The sequence below is a fragment of the Mobula birostris genome, chromosome 26 (genome assembly GCF_030028105.1).
Source record: "Mobula birostris isolate sMobBir1 chromosome 26, sMobBir1.hap1, whole genome shotgun sequence".
NCBI classification, from domain to species: domain Eukaryota; kingdom Metazoa; phylum Chordata; class Chondrichthyes; order Myliobatiformes; family Myliobatidae; genus Mobula; species Mobula birostris.
Window position 1 is genome coordinate 29,221,840 of NC_092395.1, and position 15,588 is coordinate 29,237,427.

The 15,588-nt window shown below is 45.0% G+C and overlaps 1 protein-coding gene across 1 annotated transcript in view; it reads right to left on the minus strand.

Annotated features, from left to right (window-relative positions):
• Positions 1 to 15,588, minus strand: part of LOC140188309 (protein ENL-like) — a 126,902-nt gene that overhangs the window by 25,715 nt on the left and 85,599 nt on the right. Inside the window, exons 3-6 of the mRNA XM_072244428.1 lie at positions 13,708 to 13,790; positions 9,993 to 10,136; positions 7,266 to 7,391; positions 3,183 to 3,746 (exon numbers count right to left, since the gene is read on the minus strand). Coding sequence (XP_072100529.1) covers positions 3,183 to 3,746; positions 7,266 to 7,391; positions 9,993 to 10,136; positions 13,708 to 13,790 — 917 coding nt within the window. The remainder of the gene's footprint in view (positions 1 to 3,182; positions 3,747 to 7,265; positions 7,392 to 9,992; positions 10,137 to 13,707; positions 13,791 to 15,588) is intronic.

The following is a 15,588-nucleotide window of genomic DNA, read 5'->3' on the forward strand; positions in this document are numbered from 1 at the left end:
GGCAGTGGGAAGGGGAGGAAGCGAGGGAAGTGGGAAGAGGGAGGAAGCGAGGGAAGTGGGAAGAGGGAGGAAGCGAGGGAAGTGGGAAGAGGGAGGAAGCGAGGGAAGTGGGAAGAGGGAGGAAGGGAGGGAAGTGGGAAGAGGGAGGACGCTAGAGAAGTAAGAAGAGGGAGGACGCGAGGGAAGTGGGAAGGGGAGGAAACGAGGGAATTGGGAAGGAGACAGGTAGAGCTAGGAATTGGTTGATTCACTGTGCGGAGGTCCACAGTTTCCCTTGTGGGATTCAGAAGATTGCACGCCTGAAGACCGTGCATGTTGGGCCCATGCAGGCTGAACCACCATTTTTCACGACTGCTTTCATGTTAACCAACAAGTGGAAAAAAAAAATCACGTAACAATGTCAAATTAAATAAAATGTTCATCAGATGGCAATTTAGAGCCCGTTTGAAAGATCCGACTTTTACATCCATTATGCTCCACATCAATCAATAATTAATTAATTGTTACTGAATCACCAGTTCAAACTTGCAACCAGGAGATTGGTGGGGTTTGTCAGGGAAAGTGCAAGCTGTTTGCCTAGAGGTAAACGTTTCAATGAAGATCCACTGAACATCACCAATGTCAAGAACTTTTCTGTTCTTCCAGTTGATCATTAATATAAATATTGAACTAAATGAAAATCATATCTCCACAGTTAATTCCCCTGCTAACAGGAAATGCAAGATGTACTAAAGCTTCCATTCATTAAGTGAGGAATCTAAATTGTGGTGCAGTTGCACATTAAAAAGGAACTACTCCTCTAACATGGAAATTTGGTTCTGTTGGCCTTAAGGAATTTTCCTATTTTAAAAATGAAAAGAAAAATAAATGTGTGGGAAATTATCACCTGAATTCAGTTGATTCCTGTGATCCCAAGTCCTGATGAAGGGTCTTGGCCCAAAACATTAACTGTTTATTCCCCTCCATAGGTACTGCCCAACTTGGTGTGTGAATGTGCGTGCATATATGGTTCCTGTGATCAGTAGCCAAACCAGGCTTTGTTTGACTTGCCATAGTTTCTCTTGACTTTGTTTTGTGCCACACTCCCACACAACTTGCTCTTGCAGTTTACCGTCTCTTCTCTCTCTGCCTTCGTTCATCCTCCCTCTGGATGTCCATTCCGTGCCCTCTGCCGACCTCTTCATCCAAGTCACCTTTTACCGCCTCCTGTCAACTCTCCTACTCTTTACTACCCCTCAACCATCAGGCTCTTGAATAAAAGGGGACAACTACACTAACTTGCTCCATCACTGAGATGTTTCCTACAACCAATGACCGCACTTTAAGGACTCTTTATCTCATGTTCTTGTTATTTATTGCTATTTATTTATATTTATATTTGCATTTGCAGAGTTTGTTGTCTTCTGCACTCCAGTTGGTCTTTCACTGACTCTGTTAAAAGTTACTATTCTATAGATTTGCTGAGTATGCCCACAGGAAAATGAATCTCAGGGTTGTATATGGTGAAGTATATATATTTTGATAATAAAATTTACTTTGAACTTTAAACTTTAAAACCTTAATATACTTACCAAGAACACAAATTAAGCAGTTTTTTTTAAATAAGAGCAAAGATCCACCAACTGAACAAATATTTGCAGAGATTAAAAAAGGCCTGGATATTGCAGAGAAGGTCCTACACCGACACTCAGCAACCGTATTCCACATTCCCCAATTCCTCACAGCCTCCTGATCTGGAAGTACAGTCCTGCTTCCCACGGAGGTCTCAGAGTGAGCAGCAAGGCCCTGAGCAAAACCCAGCTCTGTCCTGCTAATTTTTGTCTTTAAAATGCTTGCAATTATCACCAAATCTCAGAGCTATTGAAAATGAAATTAACAATGAAACAATTAAAATTAATATCCGAAAATTAATAGAGATTTTAAACCATCGTGACCACGTGTAACTTAGTTTGTCTCGATCCTCCCTCTTTGCAGTCCATTGAAATCAAGGGGCTGGGGACTCTGTGCCAGTTCCAAGCTGACGTAGCATCCACAAGATTTTCCCAGTCTAAATTAAAGGAATCTCAGCAAGGGCCCTTAGACTCCTTGCAGAGACCGCAGATGCGGTGCGGTACAAGCAGGGAACGCCTAGTGGATCGCCATTAATGCGCACATGCTGTCGTTAATGTTGAACTGCTGTCGAGACCCAGGCCAAAATTGCTGCACTTCAGTTAAGTTTAACAAGTTTTAATCTGCTTCCAAATTTCAAGAGAATCAAATATACAGCTACTCCCAAAGTGTTTGGTACAAGTTACTAGAGACACATTTCTGAGCGATAGTCTTAACTGAACTGCAGTGTACTCATCTCTTCCAATTTATGCACAGTAATCACATGACTTATTAATGTATAAAATTTACAAATAGCTTTTCCCAGTGTCATTCCTTGGCTGAGCAGGTGATCAAGTCGCTTGCTCCCAAGTAAGTACCAGAGTTACTCACTGAAAACAGAAATTTGAGTTGAATCCCACCATGATACGTTGGGAGTTTAAATTCAAATAACTAAATTTTAAAATCTGGAATTAAAAGTGACACACACAAAACGCTGGAGGAACCCAGCTGGTGAAGCAGTACCCATGGAGGGAAATGAGCAGTCGACGTCTCGGACCGAGACCCTTCGCCAGGACTGGGTTCCCAAACATCGACTGTTCATTTCCCACCGTTGATGCTGCCTGGTCTGCTGATGTGCCAAAGCATATTGCGTGTGTTGCTCAAGACTTCATCATCGGTAGAATCTTGAGCCTTGGAATTAAAAGTAAAGCTAGTCTCAGTAACGGTGACCGCAGAATTACCATCTGGTTCAAAATTCTCCACTGGAGAAGGACCCCTGCCATCCGAACCAATCCAGTTTATATCTGAACCCAGATTCCACCACGTGGATTAACGCTTGCCTGCCTCCTCTGCTTGAGGGCAATAAATATCACCAGTTCAATATCCTCACCACAAATATCTAAAACCAAGGCTTGAGATAATGACCAATCTATACTCCCTTCCACAGAGGGAGCAACTGCTGTTATCCTGCCGGCGTGGGTAAGATTAGCAATTCTTATGAAACATTCTCCTACTATTGCAAGGCATAATACGTCAAGGAGTAGAGTGTTAACTCCTTTTGAACCACAGTTAGATTTCAGAATAAAATTCCTCACCTCAGATTTGGAGATCACTTCATCTTCTGAATTACACTCATCTGAATCCAAGGGCTTTTTCACTTCTTTCACACTACTTTCAGATTTAACTTTCTCTACTTTAATGTTCACTTTTTCTTTCTCTTTTTCCTTCAACTGCTTTTTTTCAGAGTAAGAAGAAGAAGAAATTCTTGGCGAGACGCTGGGGAAAGTTTTTGGTGTCTCTGAAGTATTTTTCTTTTGCTTTTTAACATTGAGTTTCATTGAATCTACATTGGAGGGTCTCTTAATACTTGGCTTTGACTCTTGATGTAGGTTCGCACTGCCTTTGGGTGACATGCTGTCCAGTTTAGATTCCTTGAAGGCTGGTTTTGGTTCTTTAGAAGTTGCCTTTGGAGTAGCTTTCTCTTCCTTTGAAATCTTGCTTTCTGCCGATTTCCGCGATAGCTCCTTGGACGATTTACTGTGATCCTTCTCGGGTTCCTTCACGGTCGTCTTGCTTTCAGAGTCTTTTGTAGACCGTTCCTTGTGCTCTTTTGTGACCTTGTGAGGCTTTGACGATTTGCTGCTCTCTCTATTTGTGTCCTGATTGCAAAAGACAAAAGCGAGTCACAAAACATGGTCTAAAAGTACACGTCCAGATTCGATTTAACTCCTGGACACTGATTCTATTTCCATGATCACTTCATCCCACACTAAGCTACAAACAGGACTACCACGTCCAGTATACATGTTCTCCCTGTGACCGGGTAGGTACCCCACCCCCACCACGGTACTCCTGGACCTGGTGGGTGGTATGAGGTTTCTAGGCAAGAGAGAAAGAACAGGTCACAGGGAAATAAGTGGGGGATTTTGGTTTGCTGGGACTGCTCAGAAAGTCAATACAAGTTCAATGCATCAAATGGCCTCTGTCCTAAAAAATTCAAGATTTAATTTTTAACTAATGCCAACATTATACATTGATGTACAGGATGTTCAGAGGCATTCATCGTGTGGATAGCCAGAGGCTTTTCCCCAGGGCTGAAATGGCTAATGCGAGGGGGCATAGTTTAAAGGTGCATGAATGTAGGTACAAGGGGGATGTCAGGGGTACATTTTTCACACAGAGAGTGGTGGGTACATGGAATTCACTGCCAGCAACTGTGGTGGAGGAGGATATAATAGGGTCTTTTAAGAGACTCTTAGATAAGTACATGGAGCTTAGAAAACTAGAGGGCTATGCGATAGGGTAATTCTAGGCAGTTTCCAGAAACATAGAAATATAGAAAATAGGTGCAGGAGTAGGCCATTTGCCCCTTCGAGCATGCACCGCCATTTATTATGATCATGGCTGATCATCCAACTCAGAACCCTGCCCCAGCCTTCCCTCCATACCCCCTGATCCCCGTAGCCACAAGGGCCATATCTAACTCCCTCTTAAATATAGCCAATGAACTGGCCTCAACTGTTTCCTGTGGCAGAGAATTCCACAGATTCACCACTCTCTGTGTGAAGAAGTTTTTCCTAATCTCAGTCCTAAAAGGCTTCCCCTTTATCCTCAAACTGTGACCCCTCGTTCTGGACTTCCCCAACATCGGGAACAATCTTCCTGCATCTAGCCTGTCCAATCCCTTTAGGATTTTATACGTTTCAATCAGATCCTCCCTCAATCTTCTAAATTCCAACGAGTACAAGCCCAGTTCATCCAGTCTTTCTTCATATGAAAGTCCTGCCATCCCAGGAATCAATCTGGTGAACATTCTTTGTACTCCCTCTATGGCAAGGATGTCTTTCCTCAGATTAGGGGACCAAAACTGCACACAATACTCCAGGTGTGGTCTCACCAAGGCCTTGTACAACTGCAGTAGTACCTCCCTGCTCCTGTACTCGAATCCTCTTGCTATAAATGCCAGAATAGCACAACATTGTGGGCTGAAGGGCCTGTAATGTGCTGTCGATTTCTATGTTCTGTGTAAACTCTCCTTGAGCACAGCTCATGGACAAACCATCAAATGCCAGGCAAAAAGTATACAAAAATTTGCCACAACACGTTCTGTTTGTGAAGTACATTACGAACATTTTCATCACTGTTGAGTTTGTAACCAACTTTCATAGAAATGTTAGAACCTGCTTGACAGACTGTGATACCCTGCAAAGTGTTGGTGTTGCTGTTTGTATGTGAATGCAATAAGGAGAGAGCAGCACACAGATCTTCGCGATTTCCGGAAATCTCCGTGGCCATGACAAACCAGATAACTGATTCTGTAGTCGATATTACATTGCATGTTTCCCATACTGCGGATGCCAATCGAGAAGGCTGGTCTGCCTGGATGATACCTGGAGTGGCATTCACGCAGGTGAATGGAAAGCCTTCCAACACTCCAGACTTGGGCCCTGTAGATAGTAGAATAGCTCTGGGCTGTCAGGAGCCGAGTCACGTGCCACAAGATATCTGACCTCTGACCCGTTCTTGCAGTGATCATAATGATACGGCTGGGATAGTTGAAGTAACACTGTTAAGTGTCAAGGATATGTGACTAGTTCCTCTTGTTCAATGTTACTTGCCAGTAATTCACCCATCTCTGAAGGCTGGCTAGGCCTGCTTTACTTTCTGGGGTGTTCAGAATGGAATTGAACAACGTGCAAACGCCCATTTCCGATTTTATTTTGGAATCACTTGGGCTGAGGGCAATATTCCCAAGTAACTTCTGCAGCATATCCTGGCTGAGGTGGTTGATCCCAATAAATATCTTATCACAGCACAGTGCCCAGGTAAAGTCAATTTAAGAATGTTGCTAAATCAGGCAGTTTTAGCAAAGTACAGGGTTTCCTTTCCACCCACCACTAAAAAAATGCTACCCTCACCTGCGTCACCTCCACATCTGCTCCCATCCCATCTTCTGGCTGCCAGAACAGGGATAGAGTTTCCCTTGTTCTTACCCAACACTCCACAAGCCTCTGTCTCCAATGCACCATTCTCCATAACTTCTGCCATCCACAACCAGATTCTACCACTAAGCACATCTTCAACCACGTCACCCGTCCCTACACCTCCTCCCTCACCATCATTCAAGGCCCCAAGCAGTCCTTCCAGCTGAAGCCACACTTCACCTGCAAGTCTGTCAGAGCCATCTACTGGTGTGACCTCCTTTACATTGGTAAGACCCGACACAGATTGGGGGAACCGCTTTAATCAGCCACCTTCTCCCCATCTGCCAAAAAAAGGTGGGATTTCCTGGTGGCCACCCATTTCAATGCAACTTCCCATTGCCACAGGTTAATCCATGACCCCCTCCGCTGCCTCCAAGAGGCCACTCTCAAGTTGGAAGAGCAACACCCCCATATTCCGGGTCACCTCCAAACTGATCACACGAAGATCGATTTCTCCAGCTTCTGGTAATTACACTCTCCTCCCCCCTTCTCTGCTTTTCATTTCCCATTCTGATTCCCTTTTCACCCCTTCTCTTCACCTGCCCATCACCTCACTCTGGTGCCTCTCCTCCTTCCCTTCTTTCCATGGTCCACTGTCCTCTCCAATCGATTCCTTCTTTTCCAGCCCTTTACCTCTCCCACCTATCACGTTCCCGGCCCCCCTCACCTGGTTTTCCCTATCACCTCTTTATTCTGGCTCCTCCTTCCCTCCTTCTAGTCCCGACGAAGGGCCTCGGCCCAAAACATCGACTGTTTATTTAACTCCGTAGACACTGCCCGAGCCCTTCCAGCAGTTTTTGTGTTGCTCAAGATTCCCATCATCTGCAGAATTGCTTGTGTTTATAGTCTTGGTCAGTCCTATTGAGTTGACAGAGTGAGGTTCTCTGTAACTGTGAGGGAATGGCTTGTTCTAAAGTTCCAGGTTCAAAGTCCGCAACTGACCCCAAGAAATGGGTAATAATGGGTGTAATTTTCACATTCAAAGTTTGAGCAGTAAACTGGTGGGAGGAAATTCCTCTCTCATTACAGCACCCACACAGATTCAATGACAACAAGTTCTCTAACAGCAAGTGACCAGGTCCGTATCACCCAAGCTATGGAAGTGAAAAATGCCTCCATTATTTACCTTTAGAGAAATACGAATTGAAAATATTCTGAATCCATACCATATGAAACAAGGGTCCCATTACTGACCTTTGAGCCATGAGATGGTTTGCTTTTCTTTGGATCTGAGAATGCAGACAGTGGAATTGTGGGTAACATCGGGTAGTCTGGGCTTGGTTTAAAGATTATGTCAGTTCCCTCAGGCATCACCATAACCTAAAATAAAACAATCATAATGTCTGCAAGATCTTCTTAGAATAATGTACATTTCACACTAAATATGACTCATTTTGTTTTAATTGTTTCCCTTATATAAGAAAATGTCTAATATCAGAGGCATATATTGAAGGTGGGGGAGGGGGTAGGTTCAAGGGGGATGTGAGGGGTAAGTTTTTTTTACTGAGAGTGGTGGATGCGTGGTACGGTGGTAGAGACAAACACATTACAGACTTATCCGAGAAGTAGCATAGGCTCATGGATGTAAGGAAGATGAAAGGATATGGACATTGGGTAGGTAGGAGGGATTAGTGTTTGGGCATTTTTGATTTGCTTTTTAGTTTGTTTGGCACAATGTTGTGGGCCGAATGGCCTGTTCTTATGCTCTACTGTTCTATTTCTATTTCTTAAAAATTGTGTATAATTTATGTTTTTCTCATGTGCCATGGGCAAGCAAGTGTACCATTGCTCCATTGCATATGACAATAAACTCAACTTTGCTTATTGGATGGACAAATCATACACAGATTGGAAGCCTATTTGACCTGGCCTTCAACATTAATTCAAGACAAAGTCATCAAATATATTCCTTCTATTTCAAGGTTAAACCTAAAGTGTACAATGACCTTGGTTTTAACTCTGGGTTGCTTTTGAGCAGCAATCCAACCATAGGATATGCTTCCATGCACAAATATACTATGCTTCAACCATCGCCTCCAAGAGGACCACAACCTTGCTGTAGGGTTTGGAGGCTTGCATGCCTCAATGACCTGGAGATCTATGTTGGCTGGAGTCAGGGCTTTATGCTTTGGCTCATGGTCACCCATGCCAAACAGGTCAAAGGGTAGAGGCCAGACTAAGAGTGGTCCACCAGTCCTCCAGGTTCGGGGGTTCCGCTCAGGGCTAGCAACAAGAAAAAGCAATGAATGATCCTTCGACACCTGAGTGTGACGGTATTCCTGAGTCTCCATTTGGGACGCGTGACTGACAGTGAAAACTGAGGGGAAGCTACTGGCATGATGAAGGAAGCCCTGAACAGGACCAGAGATGGAGGACCTTCATTGCCACCCCAGACACCAGTGGCGTAACGGACAGCAAGTAAGCAAGCCACGTAACAATGTGCCCCTCCCCTTCCCTGAACACTCCCAATTTACAGCAAATACTGATGCACGTGTACTGAAAACAGGCAATTTCCTCAAAGCCACCCCAACTCGTGCTGCATCTCCCTTTCCTCTTGGCTCTGCTCCACAGCCAGGCACCCACCCCAACTCTCCCGCCCATCCTGAGAGCAGGGCGCTGTCTTGAAAAGGAAATCTCCCTGAAGCACCATTACGAACGCCACCACAGATGGAGCGTATTCCACCCGGAGGTCTGTGACCGGAGTTGCTTTGCAGGGATCTGTTCTGGGACCCCTGCTCTAGGATTTTGATGTGACTTAGGTGAGGACGTGCAAGGCTGGATTGGTAAGGTTGCAGATGACAAAGGCTGGAGGTGTGGTGGAGGGTGTAGAAGGTTATCATAGGTTACAGGGGACACTGACAGGATGCAGAGCTGGGCTGGGGTACTGGCAGATAGAGTTCAATCTGAAAAACTGTGAAGTGATACACTTTAGAGAGTTGAACTTGACGACAGAATTCTTTACAGTGCAGCAGAACTTGGGGTCCAAGTCCACAGTTGCCTCAAAGTTACCACGCAGGTTGGTAGCTAAGAAGGTGTATGCTGTGTTGGCCTTTGTTAGTCAGGGGGCTGAGTTCACGAGTCGTGAGGCAAGGTTGCAGCTCTATAAAACGCTGGTTAGACCACTCTTGGAGTATTGCGTTCAATTCCGGTTGCCTCATCATAGGAAGGATGTGGAAGCTTTAAGGCGGGCGCAGAGGAGATTTTCCAGGATGCTGCCTGGAAAAGAGAGCATGTCTTACGAGGCAAAAGTTGTGCAAGCTGGAGCTTTTCTCTTTGGAGTGAAGGGGAGGATGAGAGGAGAGCTGATGGAGGTATACAAGATGTTACGAGGCATAGAGCTGACAGATGCACCTTTGTCCCAGGACGGCAATGGGTAATATGAGAGGACATACTTTTAAGGTGATCGAAGGAAAGTACACAGTGGTAGGTAATTTCTTTCAACAGAGTGATAAGTGCTAGGAACACACTGTCAGGGTGGTGGTAGAGGCAGAAATGTTTGAGACATTTAAGAGACACTTAGATAACCAAACAGATTTTTAAAAAATGGAGAGATATATGGGAGGGAAGGGTTAAATTGATCTTAGAGTGGGTTAAAAGGTCAGCACAACATTGTGAGCCGAAGGGCCTGTGCTGTAATGTTCTATGTTCCATACTTGAACTGCTGTCTAACTGCTAATGCTCTGTGCGATTATGTTGCTTCTGGGAGCCAAGGAGACTGGAGCATTCCATCAGCTTTACAAAGAGGACTTTGCATGTCTCTGAAGGATCACTACTGTCAGTGAACAAAGACTCGCTTCTGCCCAGTAGGAAGCCATCAAATGAGAGGCAATCTGCTCTGGTTTGATAAGATATTATCAGGGATGTGAAAAGATCCAGACAAGTGAGGAACTATAGCTGCATTGCCAAGTGGCAGAAACTTACTCCTCCTGCCCTTACAAGCTTGCGTCGAAATTCCTTGGTTGGGTTGTTAAAAGTGAGTTTCTCACAGCGTAGATGGTTCACGGGTGGGTTCCCTTCCAGGTTTAGGAATAAATCATATGTAAAACAGACTTTCTTCGGTTCTTCCTAATCAAAGAAAAATAATAATTTAGAACCTATTCAAATGTGAACTCTCTTTAATATAAAATTTCATAAGGAAGATGTGATGCACTTAAAGCAAAAATTCCAAAGTAGCTGATTAAACTATCAATTAAATGCTCAAACTAGTGGTTACATCAGTACTTGATGGATGATAACAGTTCAATATGTGCCAATGCCACAGGAAATAATCCAGACCTACCAGCGCCATGAAATCATTCTGCTTTGCATTTTTCCCTCTAACAGCATCATTTTTAATATTATCATAGAATAAAATAAAATAGAAACAAGCCCTTCAACCCATCAACTCTACCCTATCTTATTCTTCCCACACTCCCATCAATCTTCCCACATTCTACCTCGCAATTTTTTTTTGTTTTACTTTTGGGATACAGTGCAGAGTAAACCCTCCGACCCTTTGAGTCACGGCACCCAGTAATCCCCGGATTTAATCCCTAGCCTAATCACAGGACAGTTTACAATGACCAATTAACCTACCAACCAGAACATCTTTGGACTGTGGGAGGAAACCAGAGCACCCGGCGGAAACCCACGCGGTCAGAGGGAGAATGTACAAACTCGTAGCACAAACCCGAGAAAATCTACAGATGCTGGAAATCTGAGCAACGCACACAAACTGCTGGAGGATCTCACCAGGCCAGGCAGCATCCATGGAAAAGAGTACAGTCGAAGTTTTGGGCCAAGACCCTCCAGTCCTGCCAAAGGGTCTCAGCCCGAATCGCCAGCTTCTTTTATCGTCGTTCATGTTGCTCCTCGGGATACAGCATGGAACAGGCCCTTCCGTCCCTTCAAGCTGGGCTGCCCAGCAATCCCCCGATTTAATCCTAGCCTACTCGTGGGACAATTTATAGTGACTAATTTAACCTACCAAATGGCCCGTCATTGGACCGTGGGAAGAAACCCACGCGGGCAGGTCCAGACTCCTTACCAGCAGCGGTGGGAATCCAACCCTGGTCACTGGTATGGTAAAACGTTGTGCTGACCACTACGCTACCCTTTATTTCTTAGTTCTGATGCAGGATCTTTGAATCAGAATCACATTTACTGTCACTGACGAGCATCATGAAACTTGTTGTATGGCAGTAGTATAGTACAAGTATAACAAATTACTTCAAGTTACAATATCAATAGATAGTACAAGAAGATTAGAGATTAAAAAGGGTTCAGAAGTCGAAAATCAAATCTTTGATTTGAAACATGAACCATTTCTCTTTCCACAGAAGGTTCCTCACCTGAGTATTTCCAGCATTTTCTGTTTTTACTTCAGATTTCCACCATCTCATTTTTACTCAAAACATCCAGCTCTGACCACAAGGTGGCAGTGTGTCCCCCTCCACAACCTCCCAAAGCTGAATTTAAATTATCTTGCAAGATTCGGATGTACAAACAAAAAATGTTTTAAATACTCAGTAGGTCAGGCAGAGACGGGTTTTTGTTTCAGATCACCCTTCTTTTCAATGTCAGCAGTTTATTATTTTTTCTAAAATTCAGAAGTAGCTTTACTTCTTCCAATAAGCCTGTCAACTGAAAGGTCTGTTTCCCTTAATGAAATTCTGTAGTTTCTGTAGACAATGTGCTAAGTGTCAATTAAAACTGTCTCTGGATCCTCTTAAATGCTCTCACTAATCCAGTCACTCCACTGACTCCATCTCTCCTACAAGGCTGGCCTGGGACTCTTGCCCTAGTTTATCACCATAACTAGATTTCAGAATGTGCCGTTTGAATGTGTGCATAGCGGTACGAGACGGGGACTGAACATGGTTCCCTTCATGAAAGTTGCTGGTGAATGCAGCAGGCCAGGCAGCATCTATAGGAAGAGGTACAGTCAACATTTGGGGCCGAGACCCTTCGTCAAGACGAAGCTGATGAAGGGTCTCGGCCCGAAACATCGACTGTACCTCTTCCTAGAGATGCTGCCTGGCCTGCTGCGTTCACCAGCAACTTTCATGTGTGTTGCTTGAAATTCCAGCATCTGCAGATTTCCTCGTGTTTGGTTTCCTCCATCTCTGGAGACAGTGCAGGAGCTTGCAGCTGAGCAAGAATATCAAACACGATTGTGATGATGGACAGAACAGGGCTGAAGAGCCAACTTGCCTCCTTCAGCACAAATTCTCAAGTTCTTCTGCACTTGCATTTTTTCCTGTAGAATTGCAGTCTCAAGTTACTACAGTGGCAACTTACAGAAATATTACTCCTACTGAGAGCCATGTTTTTAGCGATACGGCTTGGAGTAGATACCTCTAGTCCTTCGATCCATGATGCCCCAGCAATCCCTGACAAACCCAATTAACCCTAAGCTAATCACAGGACAGCTTACAGTGACCAATCAACCTACTTGGCAACTCTTGGTCTGTGGGGGAAGACCAGAGCGCCCAGGGTAATCCCAGACTCCTTACAGAACGGCGCCGGAATTGAACTCTGAACTCTGGAGCGCCCCGAGCTGTAATAGCCTTGCACTAACCACTGCGCTACCGCGACTCTGGAATTTTTTTATGCAGCTACCTTGCTCTGAGGCCTGCACTCCACTCTCCTTTCTACTCTGTGTAGGAGGAAGCATCTGCTGCCTGTGCAGAGGCCTCAGAGCCAGCAAAATGGGATTGAGCACCTACTGCAGTCCTGTGGGCAGTGGCAAAAAGTGAAACCAACAAAGAGAGGCAGTGACATTTGTAGACCAACAGGAACTGAATAAATCAGGCAATTGGACGGTTGGGTGTTCCTTCGGCTGCTTGGCTGCCATTTAGTCAGGTGAAGGTAAGAAGGAGGATTTAAGCAGGATATATGGTGACAAAATGGCAGCAAGATTGACCAGGAAATGCTGATCTGTCTTCTCCACAGTGTCCCAGTGAAGGGTTACTGCACTAATTATTCCCGAACAATATGATCTTCTGTGCTAGGCACCTCTTTCAAGAGCACTCCAGAAATTAGGGGCTACTGATCTAAATTTCCAAGCCAAAATATTTTGGTAATGCTAATGGATGATAACTATCGGCCAGCACCCTGCACCTCTGGAAGAGTGCCAAAAGCCACCGCCTCAGTCGCGTGTGCCCACGCTGGGAATCAGTGCACATCTGCGCCATGATCCTAGGCTCTTCTTACGGTGAACTGAATCTTTCTCCACATCAGGGGCTCCCACCTTTTTTATGCCATGGACCAATACCATTAAGAGGTACTGGTCCATGGTGTTTCCCACATTGGAAATCCCTGCTCTACATCAGGAGGGGTTTTGGAACTTTGAAGCTATCAGGCTGCATTGGAGTGTCTGGCTTGAGATTTAATGGAAGAATCTCAAAGGACGACGACATTCCACCCGTCACCCTTCCCTCATCCTTACCATATCCCCCAGAGTGCTCTGGAAACTGAAAATAATCACTTAATATGCAGCAGGTCAGTCAGCCACGGATAAGGAAATTCACAAGAATGTTCTTGATGAGGGAAATAGGGACACTGATAGACAGGAATAGTGTCACTTTGCTGGTCAGCCCCCCCCCCCCCACCGCACCACTGTTTTGTTTAGTCAGTTAAAATTTAGCAGAGGTACCTTGTTCTTGAAATATACATCGATTGGCAAAATAAATCCAGCGTATCCAGACTCCTCCACTTTGTAAGGTGGCTCTTTACAAACTAAGTTGGAAGAAAGAAATATGAGGTTATTGTTCAACCCACAACTGAAAGCTTGTTGACTGCACATACTGAAGGTCTCTTTCAAACAAGAAGCAATAAAACAGCCACATTCATTGCTTTAAGAGTATCAACAGCATACTCCTGGAGACACCATTCTATCTCAGTATTAGATCATGTTTTTAGCTGCAAAACTAACAATCTGAACATTTCAACTTTGAAAAACACTTTAGCCTCCAGTTCATGTTTTTATTCCCCTCTTCACTCTGAAGGAACTGGTTACCCATATGGCTCTTACCCTTTCCTGCGTCCACAATCACACCATGTCATATGGAAACAAGAGGAGGGGGCAGAATGCATGATGAGTTAATGCAACACCCTCATTAAATATAGTTGTAACAACTGAGGAAAGAGTAATCTATTACAGCAGAGATCCCAAGAAATTCATACAAGACACATTCTCCACCAACCTCATTGGTGGAGAGTGGTTCACAAGTTGCTAGGGTTGTTAAGAAGGTCTATGGTGTGTTGGCTTTCATTAGTAGGGGGATTGAGTTCAAGAGGCGTGAGGTAGTGAGGCACCTGCCGAAGGGTCTTGGCCTGAAACGTTGACTGTGTTTTTTACCCCACAGATGCTGCCTGGCGTGCTGAGTCCCTCCAGCTTCTTGTGCGTATAGCTCTACAAAATCCTGGTTAGACCACACTTGGAGCATTGTGTTCATTTCTGGTCCCCCTCATTAGAGGGGGGACGTGGAAGCTTTAGAGAGAGATTTACCAGAATGCTGCCTGGATTACAGAGGCTGAGTGAGCTGGGGCTTTTCTCTTTGGAGCGAAGGAGGATGAGAGGCGATTGGATAGAGGTGGACAAGATGATAAGAGGCACAGACAGAGTGGACAGCCAGAGACTTTTTCCCCCCGAGAGTGGAAATGGCTAATGCAAGGGGCTAATCTCTGCTTTAAATATACCCAATGATTTGTCCTCCACAGCTGTCTGTAGCAATGAATTCCACAGATTCACTACTTTTAGAAAAATGGAGGGCTATGTGGGAGGGAAGGGTTAGATTGATCTTTCAGTAGGTTAAAAGGTCAGCACAACATCGTGGGCCGGATGGTTATGTTCTGATTAGACGACCTGTAGGACAGGCATTCCCAACCTTTTTAATGCTACAGACCCCGACCATTAACTGAGGGATCTGTGCACACCGGGTTGGGAGCCCCCCCGCTCCAGAAGATAACAATTTTAAATTAATTTGTTTTATTTATTGTGATACAGCATGGAGTTGTGCCATCCAGCAACACCTGATTTAATCCTAGTCGAATCAGGGGACGATTTGTAAGGACTAATTAACCTACCAACTGTTACGTCTTTGGAGTGTGGGGAGAAACCGGAACACCCGGAGGAAACCCACACGGCCACGGGGCGAACGTACAAACTCCTCATAGACATCGGCAGGAACTGCACCCGCATCACTGGCACAAGTGCTGTGCCAACCACTACGCTACCATACTGCCCCTGTTGGATCTATTGAGTATAAAAAGGCATCCGTTAGTCTTGCGAGACCATGGATCTGCATCTGGAAAGTCTTCACTCTCCAGGGCACAGGCCTGGGCAAGGTTGTATGGAAGAGCAGCAGTTGCCCATGCTGCAAGTCTCCCCTCTCCACGACACCGATGTTGTCCAAGGGAAGGGCATTAGGACCCATACAGCTTGGCACCGGTGTTGTCGCAGAGCAATGTGTGGTTAAGTGCCTTGCTCAAGGACACAACATGCTGCCTTGGCTGGGGCTCGAACTCATGACCT